The 19,660-nt window shown below is 35.9% G+C and overlaps 1 protein-coding gene across 1 annotated transcript in view; it reads right to left on the minus strand.

Moving 5' to 3' along the window:
* Positions 1–11,647, minus strand: part of LOC110029289 — a 96,681-nt gene extending 85,034 nt beyond the window's left edge. The window contains exons 1-2 of the mRNA XM_020731518.1: positions 11,401–11,647; positions 10,942–11,328 (exon numbers count right to left, since the gene is read on the minus strand). Of these exons, the coding sequence (XP_020587177.1) occupies positions 10,942–11,265 (324 nt within the window). The 5' untranslated portion in view covers positions 11,266–11,328; positions 11,401–11,647. The remainder of the gene's footprint in view (positions 1–10,941; positions 11,329–11,400) is intronic.
* Between the last annotated feature and the right edge of the window lie 8,013 nt (positions 11,648–19,660).

Genomic DNA, 19,660 nt, shown 5'->3' on the forward strand with positions numbered 1-19,660 from the left:
AAGGCCACCCTAAGGCTCAGGAAGGTCCTATAGGGAATCCCTTTTGGGTTTCCTCATGTTGGTTTCGTCCTTCTAAGTGCTAGAAGTTGACACCACACACGCGAAACTCCAGAAGGGGACGGAAGCGGGTCGAACTAAAACGAGGCGGGTCCCACTTCTATGGTTCTAAGATAGTCAAAGGGAGATTCCTAAGGCTAGATCCTAAACCCTAAGCGGAAGACTAGACCTCACGAAAATTGAGGTCAACAGCACTTTGTTGTGCGAGGCCACAAAATGCCCACATCTGCTTGCATAGTGTATCATAAAGGATTTCTCATGAAAATAAACCATCATAACCTAAGGAATGAAAAGATCAAAGGGCTTTCTTCATTCTCTAGATTTAATGGCTTCAAATGTCCATTTAAAAAAAGCTACCAAGGCAAACAACAAGATTAGTACAATCTTGCCTTAAAAATGGGTCAAAGGTTAGGGCTTTGGTAGAAAACTCATGGAAATGCAGAGAAGCAAGAAACATAGCTTCCTATCCTATGGAGGCTTCTCTAACATCAGTCTAAACTTTTTTTCTATAACAACAACCTAGAAGGTTTTCCAAGAGAATAAAAAAACCCGTGTTTTTGAGAAATTTCACCCTCGTGCCAGGTTGATGATGTGTTCTCTTTGCTTGTCCAAGCTCCTCTTATTATAAGAAGATGATGATCCTTCTCTCCCTCCAAAGAAGCTCCAAGAAACTCTCTTGCTATAAATTCAAAAAAATATGAACGGGAAGAAGAAAGCAAGAAACAAAATGGTGGAAGAAAAAGATAAATAGGAAGAAGGAAGAAGAAAATGGTGGGAGAAGATTTTCTCCCTAAGAACGCTTTGTCGATTGACCATTCAAGCACTCTTCTCCAACTTTCCACATTAAAATCCATTCTTTTCCCTTTCAAAATTAAAAGGCTGGGAACACCAAAAAGAAATGGAGGGTAATAGCCCCCAAGGCTAAATCGTGAACTTCGAGCGGTGCATATTCTCACGTCAACCTACTGTTAATTTTTAAAAGTTCGAGCCCTTGATCAATAGTAATATATTTTAACTTTTTTTTTGTGTTGATCAGCCAGAATGATCGACCGACAATGGAAAAATCTTAACATTTTGTCGATTGACTAAGATACGTTGGTTGGTTGTTTTATGCCATGCCTAAGCCATAGCTTATCCCTGCCACATTGATCGATCAGATCATTGCCTCGACAAGGTTTATTCGATTCTCTAGGCGTGGATATTTACATCAACCGTGAAGACATCCACCGGGGACTTATCTCCGGGATGATTTGCACTATACTCTTTCACGAATCTCGTCACTAGTGAGCAGAGAACCATCTATGGGAATCTGACCCTTCTGACCTCAGTGACTCGGGATCGCGATGCCGAGGTGATGTGAAAGTAATCAGTCGACTCACTCTCATTTCTGCAATTCATGTCTTTTCATTCAAATACCTTATCCCTAGTCGCATTGATCGATACGTTGGTTGGTTGGTTGTTTTATGCCATGCCTAAGCCATAGCTTATCCCTGCCGCATTGATCGATTGGATCATTACCTCGGCAAGGTTTATTCCATTCTCTAGGTGTGGATCTTGTCGTCACCTGCGAAGACATCCATCGGAGACTTATCTCCAGGATCATTTGCACTATACTCTTTCATGACGTCGCTAGTGAGCAGAGAACCATCTCTAGGAATCTGACCCTTCCAACCTCAGTGATTCGGGATCGTGATGCCAAGGTGGTGTGAAAGTAATCAGCCGACTCACTATCATTTACGCAATTTGTGCCTATTCATCCAACATACTTGTGTGCGCCAACTTTCGTAATCGGTTGCCAACTAATTCCTCTAGTGTGCCCGATTGAATGAACTTCTAGCATTAGGGGATGGCAGTTGATCGTAAGGTGAGCCCGACATTGCCGCCTTATCATGTGACCCCAACGAATCAGTATTAAAGGCTGTGTTGACTGTGACGTGTATTCTTTTTCTCTTTCCATTTTGAGAAATTTGCCGCCGCCCAGTTTCATCGCTATGCCCAGTTGTCTTTTCTCGATTGGTCCTTCACAGGCTTTTGTCAGGAAACCACTGTTGGGACCGCCAAACTCATTCTCCTATAAAAAAGGGAGGACGGGGCTTCCGTTGATTGCGTTCACACTCAAAGAAAAATTGTCGGTTAGTGGAGAGCAATAGGAGTTCGGTCGGCTTTGTGAGGAATTAAAAGCGAAGGTAACCTTTCGCCGACAGGAGCGTCGGACCTCATTTGGGTCATGTGCTAATTTTTTCATTTTTCTTCGAGTCCAGTGTCAAAGGAGGGAATTTTCTTCTAGTCAAGTGTCGGACGTCGCACCTAACAAGGTAGACTATCGAGGTCATCCCACCTCGCGAATGGGCATAGTGTCCCCTGGGAAAATGTTGTGTCGCCTTCACATCCACAGGGAATGCAATACATTCTTTAAAATGATGTTACCAAAAGAGTTTAAACTACTCGTTAGCATCAGAGGGGTAGGATTCATAAGTCTTCTAGCAGCGAATACTTGTTTCTTCACTATTCCTCACTTCCAAGCTTTGAGAGGAAGAATATGAAGAATAACGGGGAGCCAATTGGGCAAGAAGACCTAGATAATGCACTGGCTGAAAATTCGCGAGCGAACATGGTGCCCACCACGTATCATCAACTACTTTGAGGGATTCCTCATTCGTTCGTCCGCCGCAGCCAAAAGCGAGACTGTTTTCTTTCGACCAGTTCGCAAATGGTCAGATATGAAAGGCCGTCTGGCAGCGGCGCTCCCTTTCTTCGATACCTTTCCAGCTTTAACTCTTCCTCACAAAGAGTATGTGGTAAGATGGAAGACGAGGAGAATGGGTCCTCTCGAGACACGAGCACCAACATAGAGGCTTCGTCTTTCTCGAGCTCTCTCATATTTCTCCAGGTTCAGTCATTGTAAACCAGGGGGAGAAATATGATGGGCCTTATCTTGAAAGATGGTTTCAATTGAAAAATGTGTCTAATGTACCTTTTGTATTTATTACTGCCTAAATTTTATGTACCATTAAACTGAGATGAATAAAATGCTTCTTTTTTTTGTTACAGATTTTTTTCGTATTTTTCTGATTATATGATAGAGAGGTTTACATTGCATTGTTTTATTTTTGTTCAAGCGATTCTAATGTGACAAATGTTAATCAAGTAACCATCATTAGTTCTGAAAGGAAAACTAACCCCTGATTCGACCGAGAGAAGTTCCTCGAATGTCAGTATGGCCTGTGCATAATCCGAGCAAAATCACATAACCATAATCTTCATTATATCGATCAAACTTACAAGTGAGTAACAAAACTCCTTTTTACGTTTTACAGAAGAAAAACTTTCAAGGAAAAAATTTCTTCAAATTATCCTCACTCCACGTTCGATGGAGTTCCTTTTCCCCGTATTTCTTGAGCCCATAAGCCACTGGAGCGACTCTTTGGCTGATTATGTAAATTTCCACTCCATGTCTGGTCGAATTTGTCAACTAACTGTCCTCGAGAACCTGGGTCGACTTTCTTCAGAATTAATTCCTCTAGGGAAAATACTTTCTCACATATTTGTTTGTTATACCGAGTTGTCGTTTTTTGATCTCTTCTTGTCGAAGGGCTGAATCGGTAAGTTTTTCCTTCGTCAGGTCAAGGGCCAACATTGCGCCTTCGATGTTTTCTTCTTGTCATTCAGCCAGGTTCTCCTCTGCGAATGATGCAGTCATGAAGACCCTTTGGCTATTATGGTTGTACTCGACCAGCAACACTATCTCCATTATATGAGTTAGTATGAAGGAAGTTTAGTCAATCGCCAATGACTGCGACGTCTGAATTGCCCAGAGCACAGACGACAGTAGGTCTGCCCAACTTCCCTTTACTCCTTCAACCTTTTTCCTTGGCAAATTGAAGATAGCCTTATTAGCCGCCTTGGCCTGCCTGTTCGTTCCAAGATGATGGCTTAAAGCACATTTCAAATTAATCCTCAAACTCACACAAAAACCTTTCACGTGTTGATCCGAAGGTTGCATTCCATTGTCAATGATAAAAATTAGCGGCAGCCGGTATCTTCATATGAGATCCAACCAGATGAAGTTTCGAAACACCTCGGTGGTGATTCAGGTGAGCGGTTTAGCTTCGATCCACTTGGAAAAGTAGTCGGCAGCTACTAAGAGAAATTTGTGTTGACCTTTAAATAGGCGAAAAGGACCTAGGATATTCAATCCCCAAGAGGCGAACAATTAGGGGCTCAAAATCTGTTAAATCTTGCAAGTCGGTTGATGATGTAGAGGTGCACACTTCTGACATTGCTCACACTTCTTAGAAAACTCTTCAGCATCCTTGAGAAGTGTGAGTTAGAAGAAGCTTTGTTGTTGTACCCAATAAGAGTTTTTTCTTTCGAAGTGACTCCCACATTCTACGGAGTGTACCTCCCTGAGAACATCCAGTGCCTCGTCTTCCTTTAGGCACCTCAAATACATTGAGGTTACCAATTGTCTGAAGAGTTTTCCCTCGATCATTAGATACAACACGGCTTTGAACTTAAAACATCATGGGTCTTTAACGTCCTCTGCCACTCTTCCAGTTTCTAAGTAAAAGAAGTATGGATCCATCCAGCTTTTAGCTTCCTCAGTTGAGACATCCATTGGTTCTGAATCGTCAATTATCGACCGAGTAAGCTTCTATAGAATCCCGCTCAAATTGATGCGCTTGTACAAGATGCCAGCGACGTGGTTTTCCTCACAGCCCACATACTCTTCCGAAAGTTTTTAAACCTCGTTATTTCCTGCCATGTTTTGGCAAGGTACTTAGTCAACAATTCATCTCGGACCTCAAACTCTTCAATGACTTGAACTTCACCAGCAGGTCCCAAGCGCCTATTTCATAAGCCCAGCAAAGCCCGAAGATCAGGCTTCATACTATGCCCGGTTAATTGTAACCTCGAACTCTAATAAAATTGACTGGTAGACATGCTCTATGGATGGGCTCCTCAGCACCAATCTCAACTCAGCATTCGCATGCTTGGACGTTCTGTCGACGTGCAATGTCCACGTCCTATCGCTGGTATGACTTTCTTTCTCAGGCTTCTTTGCCTCGGAGAAGTCCACCAAGAAGTCGGCGATCGCCTGCATTTTGATATTCGTCCGGGGGACATGCCTGAAGTCATCTTCACTGAGTTCCACCGACCATTTTAATAGTCGACTGGAATGCTCTAGCCTAGTGAGTGCAGAATTTAAGGGATGATCGGTGCTAACTCGAATAGGGTGCGTTTGGAAATAGGTTCAGAGCCGGTGAGAGAAATAATTAAAACAAATGTTAGCTTTTTTAGAATAGAGTATCTGGTTTCTACGCCTCGAAGAACCCAGCTCGTGTAATACACCAGAAATTGCTTCCCTGCATCTTCTCTGACCAATACCGAGTTGTTTGTTTTTCGTTCGACTTTGAGGTATAGTGACAATTCTTCCGCTGGTTTCGGGCTTTGAAGTAGCGGGATGCCAATGAGTCCTTCAAACTTTTGAATACCGACTCACAATCGGCAGTCCATTCGAAGTACTGATTTTTCCTTAGCGCCTTCAAAAATGCCGCACAATTATTGCCAGATTTTGATATGAAACGGTTGAGTCCCGCCATTTAACTGGAAAATCTTTGGACTTCTTTAGGGCTCTGAGGCGACGGCACATCTAGGATTGCTCGAACTTTTTCCGGATAGGCTTTTAGAACGTCGGCAGTCAACAGAAAGCCAATGAGATCACTGACGTCGGCTCCTCTGCTTGACACCGACGTCCATCAACGTCAGCTAGGTTAAAGCCCTAGATTGTGCTTGTCATCTCCCACACGCACCGTTGGACTCGCCAGGTAAGTCGGCTACAAATTCTCTCAATCCCTCTATCTCATGCCGATTTATATAACGAACTCACCTCCTCGGCTTTCCAACCCTATTGCTTCATCTCCCCAACTTCGGCGGCCGCCGGACTCCTCGCTTCTTTTTCCCCTCTTCAGTTCCCCCTATAATTGAAATAAAGTATCACAATATTCCCTACTTACAAAAATCTAATCCTCAAAATTTATAATCAAATCTCAAGTCATTTCTCATTAAGCATGTCAACATTAGTTATCCATAAATTTGATGATGAAAACAAGAGGTTATTCATTCAAATAAAAGGTGATCACTGTAAGGTAAAGAACTGATACAATGCGACCCCACTATACTTCGGATAACAACACATAGCAAGAAAGTTTGTGAGAAAAATACCCTTATATATAAGAAAATGCCAAACTCATCAAATCCCGCCATCATCAACAGTAGTAGGTTCCTCAGGCTCACTATTAGTAAGGGAATAAACTCGAGATTGAATAGGATGTCTTGATTGACCTTGGATATGAGCTGGAGCTATATACTTTATCCTTTTCTACCCACCCGCAGTCTTTTGTGAAGGAGCTCCACCTGATTTTTTATTTGCAGTGGTCTTGGCTAAGTGATGGACATATTTTAATATATGGTCGGCTGACGACACCATTAGCAAGTGTTAGAGCCCATCAGGCATTCACCCTTATATTGTCTTCCGCAGTTGATACAAGTGCAACAATACTGAGTTGTACCACTGTTAAATCCACCTTAATTGAACTTAGATTTCTTCTCATTGGATCCCTCTGATTGATCCATGTGTTTTCCTTAATTAATACTCTTCCTCTTGTGCATCTCCTCACGCTTCTGGTAAGTTGATAAACGATTTTCACTCTTCTAGCTCCTTCCACTAATAATGAATATTCATTGATGTTGAAAGGTACCAACGACTGTTTAATTGAACACTTTAATCCTGAAAGGAATTGGTAGAACATTATTTTGCACTTGTGATTAACTGTGGTATATACCTTAACAGTATAGTGAATTATGTTCCTTACTGCGTGACTGTTTTCTCTCCCTAAATCAATTTAATAAATGTGTCATGCATTTATCTTTGAGCAGTTGAATCGCTCCATGAATTCCTCCGAACAAACCATCATGTTGGGTATGAACCCTAGGTTATCCTGATGTTGCCCATGTTCCTACCTTTCAATTTCTCCATCCAACATAAAAGTAGCTAAAGGTACTCTTCTTTCATCCAAATGAATCGCACTATCTAATATCTTTTCAATTGACACCAACCAATTCTCTGGTTCAATTGAATCTTCATTTTTCTTAAACAATGGTGGATACAAATCTAGAATAATCTTTAAATACTTATTCACAATGATTGCATCAATTCCGATGGGTTGTGATATGAACTTCTGAATCAGTTGAGTCATCACCACCATCATCTAGATCAAGACATTTGTGCTCACATTTAAAGTAGGTTGTACTTCCTTATTTTCAATCAGACTCCCTTCTTTCATAGTTTTGAGTGTATTTCTGTGTCAGAATAAATATAATTATTAATTTAACTTTGATTTTTTATTTTTTTTATTATTAAAATTTTCTTATAACTAACTTAATGGCTATTCTATCAAAATCATTTTAGTTAAACTTAAAAATTGACTCTGATATCACTTTTATCATGACACAGCTCGAGATTTGGAATTGATCAAGACATGTAAAGAAGGTCAGACGGTGGAAATTAAATTTTTCATATTTATTTCTATAACTAACTATTAACCAATGAAAGTTACTAATCAAATTAAATTAAAGTAATATAATTAAATTTACCTCATTACAGACTGTCCACGTTTTCTATAAACATTATTTCTTATATTGTTTATTTTTTAATAAATTAATTACACTTAGAAAGTTAGTTTGAAACAATTGCAAGCTAACAAAATCTCATTAATATTCACACTCTTAAACTACAAAAATAAAAGTAAACAGAAAATGATGTGTATGTCAGTTGAGCTTTTAATAAATCAATATAAACATTTGATATTTTAAGAATCTAATGTTATTTAAGGAAACTTATTTTATCAATAACAAATTTATATCATTCATATAAGTACAACCGTCTTAGAAACACTGTCAAAAAACCATACCACTTAAAACACTTCAATATATATAAGCAAATGCATTATAATAAGTAGGTGCAAAAACATATCATTCATGACAATATGACCGGCAAAGAAATAAACACATGAATTAAAATAAAACTTGTACAAGTATCATTAACTACTAATGTAAAATAGACGAAAAGAAATAAAATTTTATTATGTGTTAACAGTACAAGTACTCAATTCAATGTCAATTAATTTGTGATTTGTTATTTGATTTGTATTAACGTCGACTATTCTAAAGTTGAAATCCTAAAATAAATAGGGTATTCATATTACTAAAATTTAATTTATTCATTGTTTTAATTGATTATTAACTTTACATTATTTAAGTATTAATTTCATCTTTTTATTTTATGAAATTCTAATTAACTTTATTTTGTCATTAAAATTCATTAGTTAAGTTATAATATAAACCCAAATTTTCCTTACTAAAGATTGCTCGAGTAAATCATACTTCCCCTCTAGCTCGCACACTTTGTCTCTTACTCCCCTCCAATCTAAAATTCTAACCAAGAATCCTAATTTAATAAAAAAATTTATTAACATTATAATATATATATATATATATATATATATAACCAATTAAATAAAATTATTAAATTTTACCTTTATAATCCAGGTTGATTTGTTATTTGATTTGTATTAACGTCGACCCTTACAAAATTAAAAGCCTAAAATAAATATGGTATTCATTTTACTAAAATTTAATATATTTATTATTTTAATTAATTATTAACTTTACATTATTTAAGTATTAATTTCATCTTTTAATTTCATGAAATTCTAATTAACTTTATTTTGCTATTAAAATTCATTAATTAAATTATAATATAAACCCAAATTTTCCTTGTTAAAGTTTGCTTGACTCAATCAAACTTCTCCACTAGCTCGCACAATGTCTTGTATTCCCCTCCAATCTAGAATTCTAACCAAGTCCTAATTTAATAAAATTTTCTATTAACAATATACTATATATATATATAATCAATTAAATAAAATTATTAAATTTTACCTTATAATCCTGGTTGGGCTCTAACCCACAAGAAAATTTTTTTCTTCCCCTCGGCAAGTGATCATGCCTCCTTCCTACGCATGAGGGCTCCGTTCTCTTGATTTCCTTCAATCGGGCGCACGACACCGACATCAACTCCTCTACTTGAAACCAACGCCGCCGCCTCTGCTTGACAGATACGTCGTCGTCCATCAGGGCCGACTAAGTGAAAGCCCTAGCTTGCTCTCGTCGTTTCTCACATGTGTCGTTCAACTCTCCAGATAAGTTGTTAAGGTCAGCTTCGGCCACAAATTCTCTCAATCCCTCCTCCGTTTCGCGTTGATTTATGCGGCGAACTCACCTACTTGGCTTCTTGACCCTCTCGCTTCATCTACTCAACTCCTCGCTTCCTCTTCCCCTCTTCAGTTCCCCCGGCATTTGAAACAAAGCATCACAAATCATACGACAAAAATTCTATTCAATTGTCCAACTAAATATATCAAACTACATAAAATGCAAATGATTAAAACTCAAATGATGATATAGATCTTTAAATAAACAACAAAAATGACTAGCTAAAAAAGCTTCAAACTTAAATTTGATCTTAAATTTGCTCAAAAAGTAAAAAATAACCTTATATAAACCAATCAATCCAATAAAATTGACTGAACTTGTAAAATCAAACCAAAAAAAAAAAAATGGCAAGGGTATTTGGAAACGAGGAAAACAAAGAAATAAAATGGGCAAGTTAAAATAAAATGTGAAGCTGTATAATGCAAAACTCAATCACATTCAATCCCCAATAATTACAACGTCAACTTAATGGCACCCAATATCTCCCTGTAAACGATTAAAAATAAAAAATAAAAAACACAACAGTGCATTACAAGCTTATAATTTGGTGTAGCCACTGCAGTAGCCATTGTCATTTTGGCAAGAAAATGGAGGCATAATATAACAATTAGTTCCTGTTTTACATTGTTTTAAGAGCAATGTAGCAGTGTAAACGACCGAACACGAGCGAGTCCAGTCTCAGCTTCTATTCAGACTCGCTCGTGTTCAGTTCTTTTATATTTTGAGCTCAAAAAGTGTTCGTAACGTTTGTTTAACGAACCGAACACGAGCTGTTCACGAACAAAGGTTTCTTTTAACAACCCTAATCATGTAGCCATAAGACAATAAGGATTTGAGCATGATTTAAAAATTATTATTTACATTAATACATCATTTGAATCTAATTTAATAATTTTTATTCTATTTTATTAATCAATATTTTAATTGATTATTATATATATATATACTACTTAATATATATATATATATATATATATAGTATGAGTAGTATTTCGAGCCAAAACGAGCCGAACACGAACGAACACATCTTAGTTCACTTATCGAACAAAATTAACGAGCCGAACACGAGCTTCTTAACAAGCCGAACACGAGCTGTTCGCAAACAACGAGCCGTTTTGACAGCCCTAAATGGATCCTATTACAGAAACTTAAAGAAGTTATATTTAAAATATTTTTCAGATAAATTTCCCTAATATTAAAAGCTTCTGACTAAGAATAATAGTGATTTCTATTCATTAGAAGTCCTCTTGCCTTCATTCACTGACTAAATGGAGGAAAAACCATAACTGCGATATTAAACAAAGAACTGACATACCAAGAAGAAAACAAAACAAAAAAAAAACTCAAAATTGGAAGACACAAAAAGTTGAGTTATTCAGCTGGTGAAATAGCCAATAAAGCCGCAAAAAAGATATCTTTTTCCCATAAATAAAGGAATAAAACATTGAAAGAAACTTCGGTTGCACTAAAAGAAACTAACTTAACAAAACAACAACAACAAAAACTGCTCTCAGAAAGGAAAGTGAAACAAAAAAAAGAAGAAAGTACCTGCTTTCCAGGGCAACGGTAGAAATCACGCCCGGGATTCTTCACTGTCCGCGAGGTAAGCACAATGCAAGCACCATAGCCACAGGGGCACTGCATCTCCGGGTAGTTACGACGAACGGCCGTCGGCGAGCCACTACCGGGAGTGCGATTGGACCGATTAGGGCAGTCTCTAACCCAGTGGCCCTCTTCATGGCAAAGGAAGCAAGCACCCTTGTTTGGTCTCTCGAAGTTGTTTTTCTGTGCATTCTGTGCATCAGCCAGGAAAGGGATTCCCGGCGATGGGGACGATGGTTGGCGACACGAAGCAACGCTTTCCGACCCCATTAGTCAGGATTTTTATGGGTTGTTTGATAGCAGGATTTCAGCACAATTTACGCAGGACTTATCCTAAATCCTTCCAAACATCAAAAATGATATCTTTAAATTAGAGAAGCTGAAGAGCGCGAAGGCGGTGATTACCTTCCTCAATGGTCTATGATGGGAGCGGAGGGGAAGGAGTGGAAAGATGGCATTTTTTGAGGTTTTTGTACGCCGCGATCATCTTGCTTGCAGCGAGCTCTAACCGGGAATTTATCGCCAGCGTTCGGTCACGAAGTCGATGGTTTTCAGGATGAAAAGACACGACGAGGTAGACGCAGATGACGATGAGAGTTTAGTACAGTGAACAGTTATAGTTATTGGGAGTTGCAAAAGAGAAAAAGTAGCGCCCTTTTTCTCAAAAAGGTCGGTGCAAAGAGAACGGACGAACATTTTTTTCATTAAATTCAAGGCACGTGATATTCCGTTAAATTAAAGAAATTATATATATATATATATATATATATTATATATATCAATATATCATTAAAATTATGTTTTTTATTTCTAGAATACCTAAATTTTATTTTTTATATCAATACTCAAACCCAGGGAACATGAAACCCATTAACCTACACTAACCTATTAACATTCACATTAACCATAACTCCTTAATCTACAAAACCAGCCTATGACTCTAAACCCATCAACTCAAGCTAACCAATGCCCCGAGTCCATCTAACCCAAACCCTAGGTCCTACCGAGCCTAAACACATCAAGTTATAGTCGAGTCTTCAGTCAATAACAACACCGTCAATTGAGTCATTCTCCCTTCAATTGAAAAGTGGGGGTTTATTTATATTCTCCTTAGAGGGACATTTAAGTCATTTAATGAATAACTCTCGTAAAATCTTGATCATCAGAGAGGGTTTTTAATGATTTGAGAATCTTAATGGCATCTAAATTAAGTGAGCTTAATGTCACCGACTAACTTTACCCAAGTCACCCGTGCGGCTTTAGCGCTCTCTTTTAGCACTAAATCAACTCAATCCTCACAACGTCTGGACTTGTGGGCACCAAGCACTATAAAGAAGAAGAGTAGAGAGAAAGGAACACTTCACACTTGAATACTTGAATACTTTGATTCAATGTTTTTGTGATTATAAATGAGAGGAGGGGATCCTATTTATAGCCCCCTCCAAGCATAATGGAATATTCTAGAAAACATTAAATTATTCTAGTTTCTAGAGAGCTCTACATTCCTCTCTTATTACACGCATTGTCCTAGAACACTCTAGGTTATTCTTAATTTCTCTTTTGAGTCTTTTTTTCTTATGTTCTCTAAAATTTGGTGGAATCTTCTAGAACCCTTTGGATGGCTCATACATTTTAGTCTTCTCTAGAATATTTCATGCTTGTCTTGGCAACTTCTTGAATATAGCGGAGCATGACGTTAAGCTCATTGGATTCCTCTCATTGAGTTGTGCTATGATACCCCTCAAAGGACTTGGGATGGGTAGGGACTTCAAATCTTACTTGTGCAGATTTGTTTCTATTAAATGTTTTTTGTCTATGTATATATATACCACCTAATATTCTTATTTACGAAATGATCACTTAAATAAACTTTTTGAAAACTTTTTGAACTATCAAACTTATTAAGTTAAAGACAAGATCAAATCATATTGAGTTGAACAAAAATTAAAGGAGACATTTACAAACATACCAACCCAATCCTATGTATTTACACATATAACACCCAATTTTTATTTTTTTATGTTTATGCCACCCAAATTATTGATATCATATCAAATATGTCATTATTTTAACTAAATATATATAATATTTCATGCATAGGTAAGTTGGCATGTTCGAATAAATTGAATTGAAGTTAGGTGTTAAATTTGTTAATATACAAAAATTGGGTTGTATGTATGTATGTATCTAAATCTTTCAAATAAAAATTATTAGTTTGAGTTTTATAAAAATGAAAATAAAAATTATTAAAAATAAAAAAAGAGAGGTTGTTTATAGTGTCAATACAATGTTTGGGTGTGATGCATGCAATTATTCATTCAGCTCGAGAAAATATTATATATTTATAAAATATATGAGGGTGCAGACCGCATATAAATAAAATCATGATAATAGCAGCTGTCCACGTCTTGCAAGTCCATCACCAACGTCTGTTAACCTCTACAAACTAGGGGTGTAAAGGAGTCGAACACGAGAGGCTTGCTCATGTTCGGCTCGTTTATATTTCGAGCTCAAAAAGTGTGTTCATGTTCGGCTCCATCACCAATGTCTGTTAACCTCTACAGCGTGAGGAGGGGGGGGGAGGAGAGGGGCGACCACGAGAGGCTCGCTCATGTTCGGCTCGTTTATATTTCGAGCTCAAAAAGTGTATTCATGTTCGACTCGTTTGCTTAGTGAGTCAGACACGAGTCGTTCATGAACAAAGAGTCATTTTAACAACCCTAATCACGTAGCCATAAGATGTTAAGGATTGGGCAAAATTTAAAACATCATTTGAATCGAATTTAATAATTTTTATTTTATTTTCTTCATTAATAATTTTAATTGATTATAAATCTTTGTAGTCTTGTAGTAATTTTGTTAAAAAAATACTACTCATCAAAGATATATATATAATTGATTAGTAGTATTTCGAGCCGTATTTCGAGCCAAAACGAGTCGAACACGAACGAAAAAATATTTGTTTGTGTTGTTCGTGTTCGGCTCGTTAACTTAGCGAGCGAGCCGAACACGAGTTGTTCGCAAACAACGAGCTGTTTTGATAGCCCTACTACAGACTTTCTAATCTCCTTCATCTTTTACTACTAAACCATCGTGCGACCTTCATTGGCACGAAAAATTTTTTCATACAGAGTGCGGACTAAGCTCAGTGTCTGAACTCCAATAAAATCTCGTCACGTATTTTTGACTGGGCCCACCTAAAAATGACGAAAAACCACTTTATTTTGCGGTCGACCCGGCTCGAACCAGCCCGATGCTTCGAATAACTAAAAGGGCAACCTTCGCCAGTCAAAATTAGGTGATTTATCTAATCAAAATCATCACTAGTCTCCTTAATCTCGTGGCTGGTCTAATAAAAATAAAAAAAATTATATTATTTGCAATACTTTACAATAAACAATATTATTTGAAATACTTTATGTTGCCTAACATATGAATATATCGAATCAATTTATATAAAATTTACCCTTTTTATTTTTTAGATGTTTTTTAGAGAAATTATGTTCACGAGATTGACAATGACATTTTCGCAAGTCAATTTTATCATGATTATTAAAATCCTTTCTATGTATAAAATGAACAGATTATTGAAAAAGCATAAAATCTCTTCGAAAAAATAAAATTTCAGCCAATAAGTCAAAACAACACCACGGTTCCTCTTAAATAAGCTCGTAAAACAACTCCAAAAACACTTAAATAATACCCAAGTGACATAAGAAAATAATGTCAATAATACCTATATAACTACTCCACGGTTCCACATCAATAACCTCGCAAAATAGCTCTAATAATATTAGAATAATACCAAAATAATATTGGTAAATAGTGTAAATAACCGCCCGAAGTACCGCACAGAAGAACTCCAATAATACCGAAACAATACTAGTGAACAGAGCCAATAACACCGCCCGGATTATCACGCTACTACTCTACGGTTTTGTATCAATAACCTCACAAAACAACTTCATTAATAACATAATAATGTCGGTGAATAGCGCCAATAACACTACATGGAGTACCGTGCAAAACAACTAAAAAAATATTGAAATAATAACAATGAGTAGTATCAATAACACTGTCTGAACTAACGCGCTACAACTCAGTGGTTCCGCGTCAATAACCTAGCAAAACAGCTCCAATAATATCAGAATAATATCATAATAATTTCAGAATAATACCAGAATAATGTTGGTTAACAAGACGGATAACACTGTCCGGAGTACCGCGCAAAACAGCTCCAATAATATCCAAATAATATCGAAATAATACCGTTGAAAAATGCTAATAACACCGCATAGATTAACACACTACGACTCCGCAGTTACAGATCAATAACCTCACAAAACAACTTCGATAATGCCAGAATAATATCGATGAACAGTGCTAATAATATCGCTCGGAATACCGCAAGTATTTGATTGGGCTCACCTAAAAAATGACAAAAAAAGGCTTAAAAAAACTAACAAAAACAGACTTTGAAAAGGAGTACAAACACACGCATATTTATTCTTCGATTTTGTCGTTCACCATCCGCTAGGGTTTCTCATGCTTTACTCAGTGAGCTAGGGTTCACAATGCATCCAACCTGAGTCTCTCATTACTGGAATGTAAGTCTTCTAATCTTAAGGTTTAGTGCGGTAGAAGTTTTGTAAGAGGGATTAGGGTTTACGGTGCAAACTCATGTAATTCTTTTTCCTTTTAAAATAAGCTAATAAAGGAAGAGAAGAAGGAAATCAAAGAGGCTAAGATGATGGAGTTGGAAAATCTTAAGAAGATGGTAACGAAAGAGCGTAAGAAGAAGGACACCAAAGTGGATAAGAGCCAATACAAGTAATCAAGGTTATTTTTTTGTGATTAATCTTGCATTCAATCAAACCATGGTTTCTGCTAAATAATATCACACTAATACCACGAAAATATCATAATAATACCATAATAACACCATGGTGTTTTTTGCAGTGCGATTATTGTATTATTTCAGTGTTATTGAAGTGTCATAATGGTGTTTCTATTATGTTATTATGGTATTATTCTGGTGTTATTTCTGTGTTATTCTTGTGTTAATATAGCGTTATGCTGGTGTTGTTCTTATGCTATGCAGACTTTATTTTAATGATGTTATGTTAATGCTTTTATAATGATAATTTGTTGTTGTATTCATGTAGGTTTATGGACCTAATGACTATCACTTGTAGATGTCGTTATTAGTATTAAGAGATTCTCTTGATAAGGTTTGACCTACCATATCCGAGGAGACCTAGAATAAATTGATAGCAATGAATTTAAATCAATTTTTTTATCTCCATTCATATCCTTAAGACAATATCATGACGCTGCACATATTAAAATGTTGGGATTTTATTCGAATGATATTCAAATTGGGCGACAAAGAGCTAAGATTTGATCTTGATTAGGTTGTTTTGCTGATAGGCATGCTCAATAGAAGATCAACAGTAAATTGGAATAAAGTTCCCTCTTATGGTGTGGATGCCAGACAAAAAAGAGTGATTTAATGAAGATTTCAACCGAGGAGTGATATATTTTCTTTGATGAATTATTTCTTAAGTTTTTGTTATCAAATATATCTTTTCCTTCTACAATTTTAGTGTGCCCAAAGTGCTTTTACGCATTTAGTGAGAATGTAGAGTCTTTCTCTTCATTTAATTGGTTTGTTGCGGCATGCGACTTCCTCATTGAGCAAGTGAATGACATCGCCTGTAAAATAAATTGGAATTAGTCATTGGAATATATAAATGGTTTTATTTTTCTTTTAACGATTAATGTCCTTTATATGCCTTTTAAAAGTTTCTTTTTTGGTGATAGCATATTATGATTTATCTTTTATGCAGCTCTGATTTTACGAGCACGCACTTTGGTCTTTCCTGCCGCTCCTGGGGCCAAACCTCACATGTTGAAGTGGCCAACAAATGTGAGCTGAAAGGCAGCACAGATTCATCAAGTCTTTAAGAGGCTCAACCATGTATAGGTAAGTCATTTATTTCAAATTGTAGGTCATTTTCAATTATAATATTAATGTTGTTTTTGTTTATCAGAGCTATAATATTTTCTGTAATATGCTTTTACATTTAAGTTATTTATTTCTTCATTCCTTTTAGGTGGTATTTGGGTGTAAAATTATTTTTCTGAAATTCATTGTAGGTTTATGTTTTTTTTTTTTTGGAATTGAAAGTTGACGAACACCAATTGCTTACCCATCCTATTGAAGGACCATCTAGTCTAGTTAAGCTCATCCCATGCCATGAGACTCACTCTACTTCATAGTCACCTAATTCATATGAGGTTGATCCCCTAGTACCTAGTGAAATCAAACCTCGGCCAACATCTACAGATCGTAAGAAAAGGATTAGAACAAATAATCCAAATTTTTATAGATAAAAAAAAATTATTTTTGAATTTCAAGTATCAATGAATTCTCATTTTTGTAATTTAGAGAACACAACGACAATCCGTTTTTCTAATTTCAAGAACACAGTGACGTCCTTAAGGCTGAGGCTACTTAATAAAAAAAATAAGTAAACCACAGGGGAAATCTGCAAAGAAAGTGACAGAAAAATCCTCACTCAGCAGTTTAATACGAATGGTTAACACCAAAGAAAATAGAAGAAAGAGGAATTTAATTTTCCCATATACTGCATTAGAGCTAAAGAGAAGAAAAATAGTAAAGGAAGTGGAACAACATCCCAAATGTTCATTAGAGGATTTACTTGCACAAATTGAACAATCATAAGAGTTAATAAAAGCATTTGTACATATTAAATCAGGACAAAGAATGAGGGATAAAACTGTTCTACAACGACCAATAATAATAGAAGGTTTAGATACTTCTGCAATTGTTCATGACCAACTAATTGTACATATTGAGAAAGTAAAGCAACATCAAATAATAATAGGTGAAGATACTTTAGTCGCTGGGGATGTTCGATTACATGTACAATCTGATAAAGTTGAGGAACACCTATTAACAAAAGCTGAAGTTACTACTATAGTAGATCAGATAATAAATGATGTAATTATTTCTTTAAATAAAGAGGAACTTTAACATGACACATCCCAAGAAGCTGTAACCGTAGATGACTACCCAATAAATTATTAATTAAAACTTTCTTATTACGTCCCATAACTTTTATTTTAAGTCTGCATATGAGAAGAGTATTTGGTTTTATAGGCTTGTCCAGCATCGTCAATTATTGATTATCCTTATAGAGATCAAATACCACTTCCCATGCAAGAAGTAATTGATCAATGTTTTACCAAATACAATGAGATGTTAGTAAATTTTCACTTTTTTATGATTTACGTTACTTTTATATTCATAAGTAACAAATATGATGTTTAATGATGCATGGGTGAACTTTTAATTAATAAGGTACATGTTGTAATAAGTTGATCGAGCCTTGATGATATACCGACTTATGAATGTCTTACAAATGACAATGTAGATGATTTTGCAATGATAATGAAGAATAAGAGGAAAAAATCACCAGCATTTTAGAGATCGTACTTCTATGTATCTGCATTACATTGGGTAATAATCCAACTTCAAGTAAATTACAGCAAATTGAATTTTCATCGTCATAAAAACATTTCACTAATCGTGTTATTTTAGCAGTTGTACAGAGAACAAAACATGCCAACGTTTGTTGATCACATTAAGATGGAATAGTTAAAAATGTAGAGATTATTTTATTTCCTATAATTGATAAACAATATTAGACATTATTAGTTGGGAAATTGAAGAAGCGCAAATGATGATCATATGACTCTTTATCTAACAAAATGCATTTGATCATCACCCACGACATTGTAAGCACACTCCACAGAAGCTCAATAATTCTTCAATCAATTTTAATATTGTCTCTGTTCTCAATAATTTAATTCAAAATAAAACGTTGCAGTTTAAACTGTTTGTGAAGGATGTCGAGAGAGCTTTCAGAAGCGATCCGTGCAAATGACCAGTTGGCATGACCAAAGGCATTACAGTGCAAAGAAATGACTTTTATCGCAATGTGTTCTTTTGTAAATAAATGAAAACATTAGATCAAATAAACAAACTTGATTGAAGTGATAAATTAGGTTGGCAGAAAGATATGCAAAAATTTAGAGCTGAGAATGCCTATGATGTATGTTTGTTTGCGAACATAAATTATACTTGTTAGATGTCGTTCAATTTCATCAATGATATCTGAAATGTTAACAACTTTAAGTGTTGTAGTTTATTGGTCATCATAATGCTTAAGTGTTGTGGTTTATTTGTCATCATAATGCTTTAGTGAGCTCTTTAATAACGAGGAAATAACCAAAGGATAATACCACATCACCTCAATAATACTTCAATAACTCCTCAATCACTCCAAAATACAACTTAAAACATGTCAATACTCTTATAAAATGCCAATAACACGTAATTAAAATTTCAATAACACCAAAAAAAGAATGTCAATTCGCCAAAACACTCCAATAAAATGCCAATAATACTGTTAAAAACACACAAGTGTTATTTCAGTATTATTTGCACTGTTCAACGGTATTATTATGATATTATGAAGGTCTTATTTGAGTTGTTTTGTGGGCTTATTGTTGCAAAATTATAGAGTATTTGAGTGGTACTCTGGGCGGTGTTATTGACATTGTTCACCGGTATTAT

The sequence above is a fragment of the Phalaenopsis equestris genome, unplaced genomic scaffold, assembly GCF_001263595.1.
Source record: "Phalaenopsis equestris unplaced genomic scaffold, ASM126359v1 Scaffold000553, whole genome shotgun sequence".
Taxonomy (NCBI): domain Eukaryota; kingdom Viridiplantae; phylum Streptophyta; class Magnoliopsida; order Asparagales; family Orchidaceae; genus Phalaenopsis; species Phalaenopsis equestris.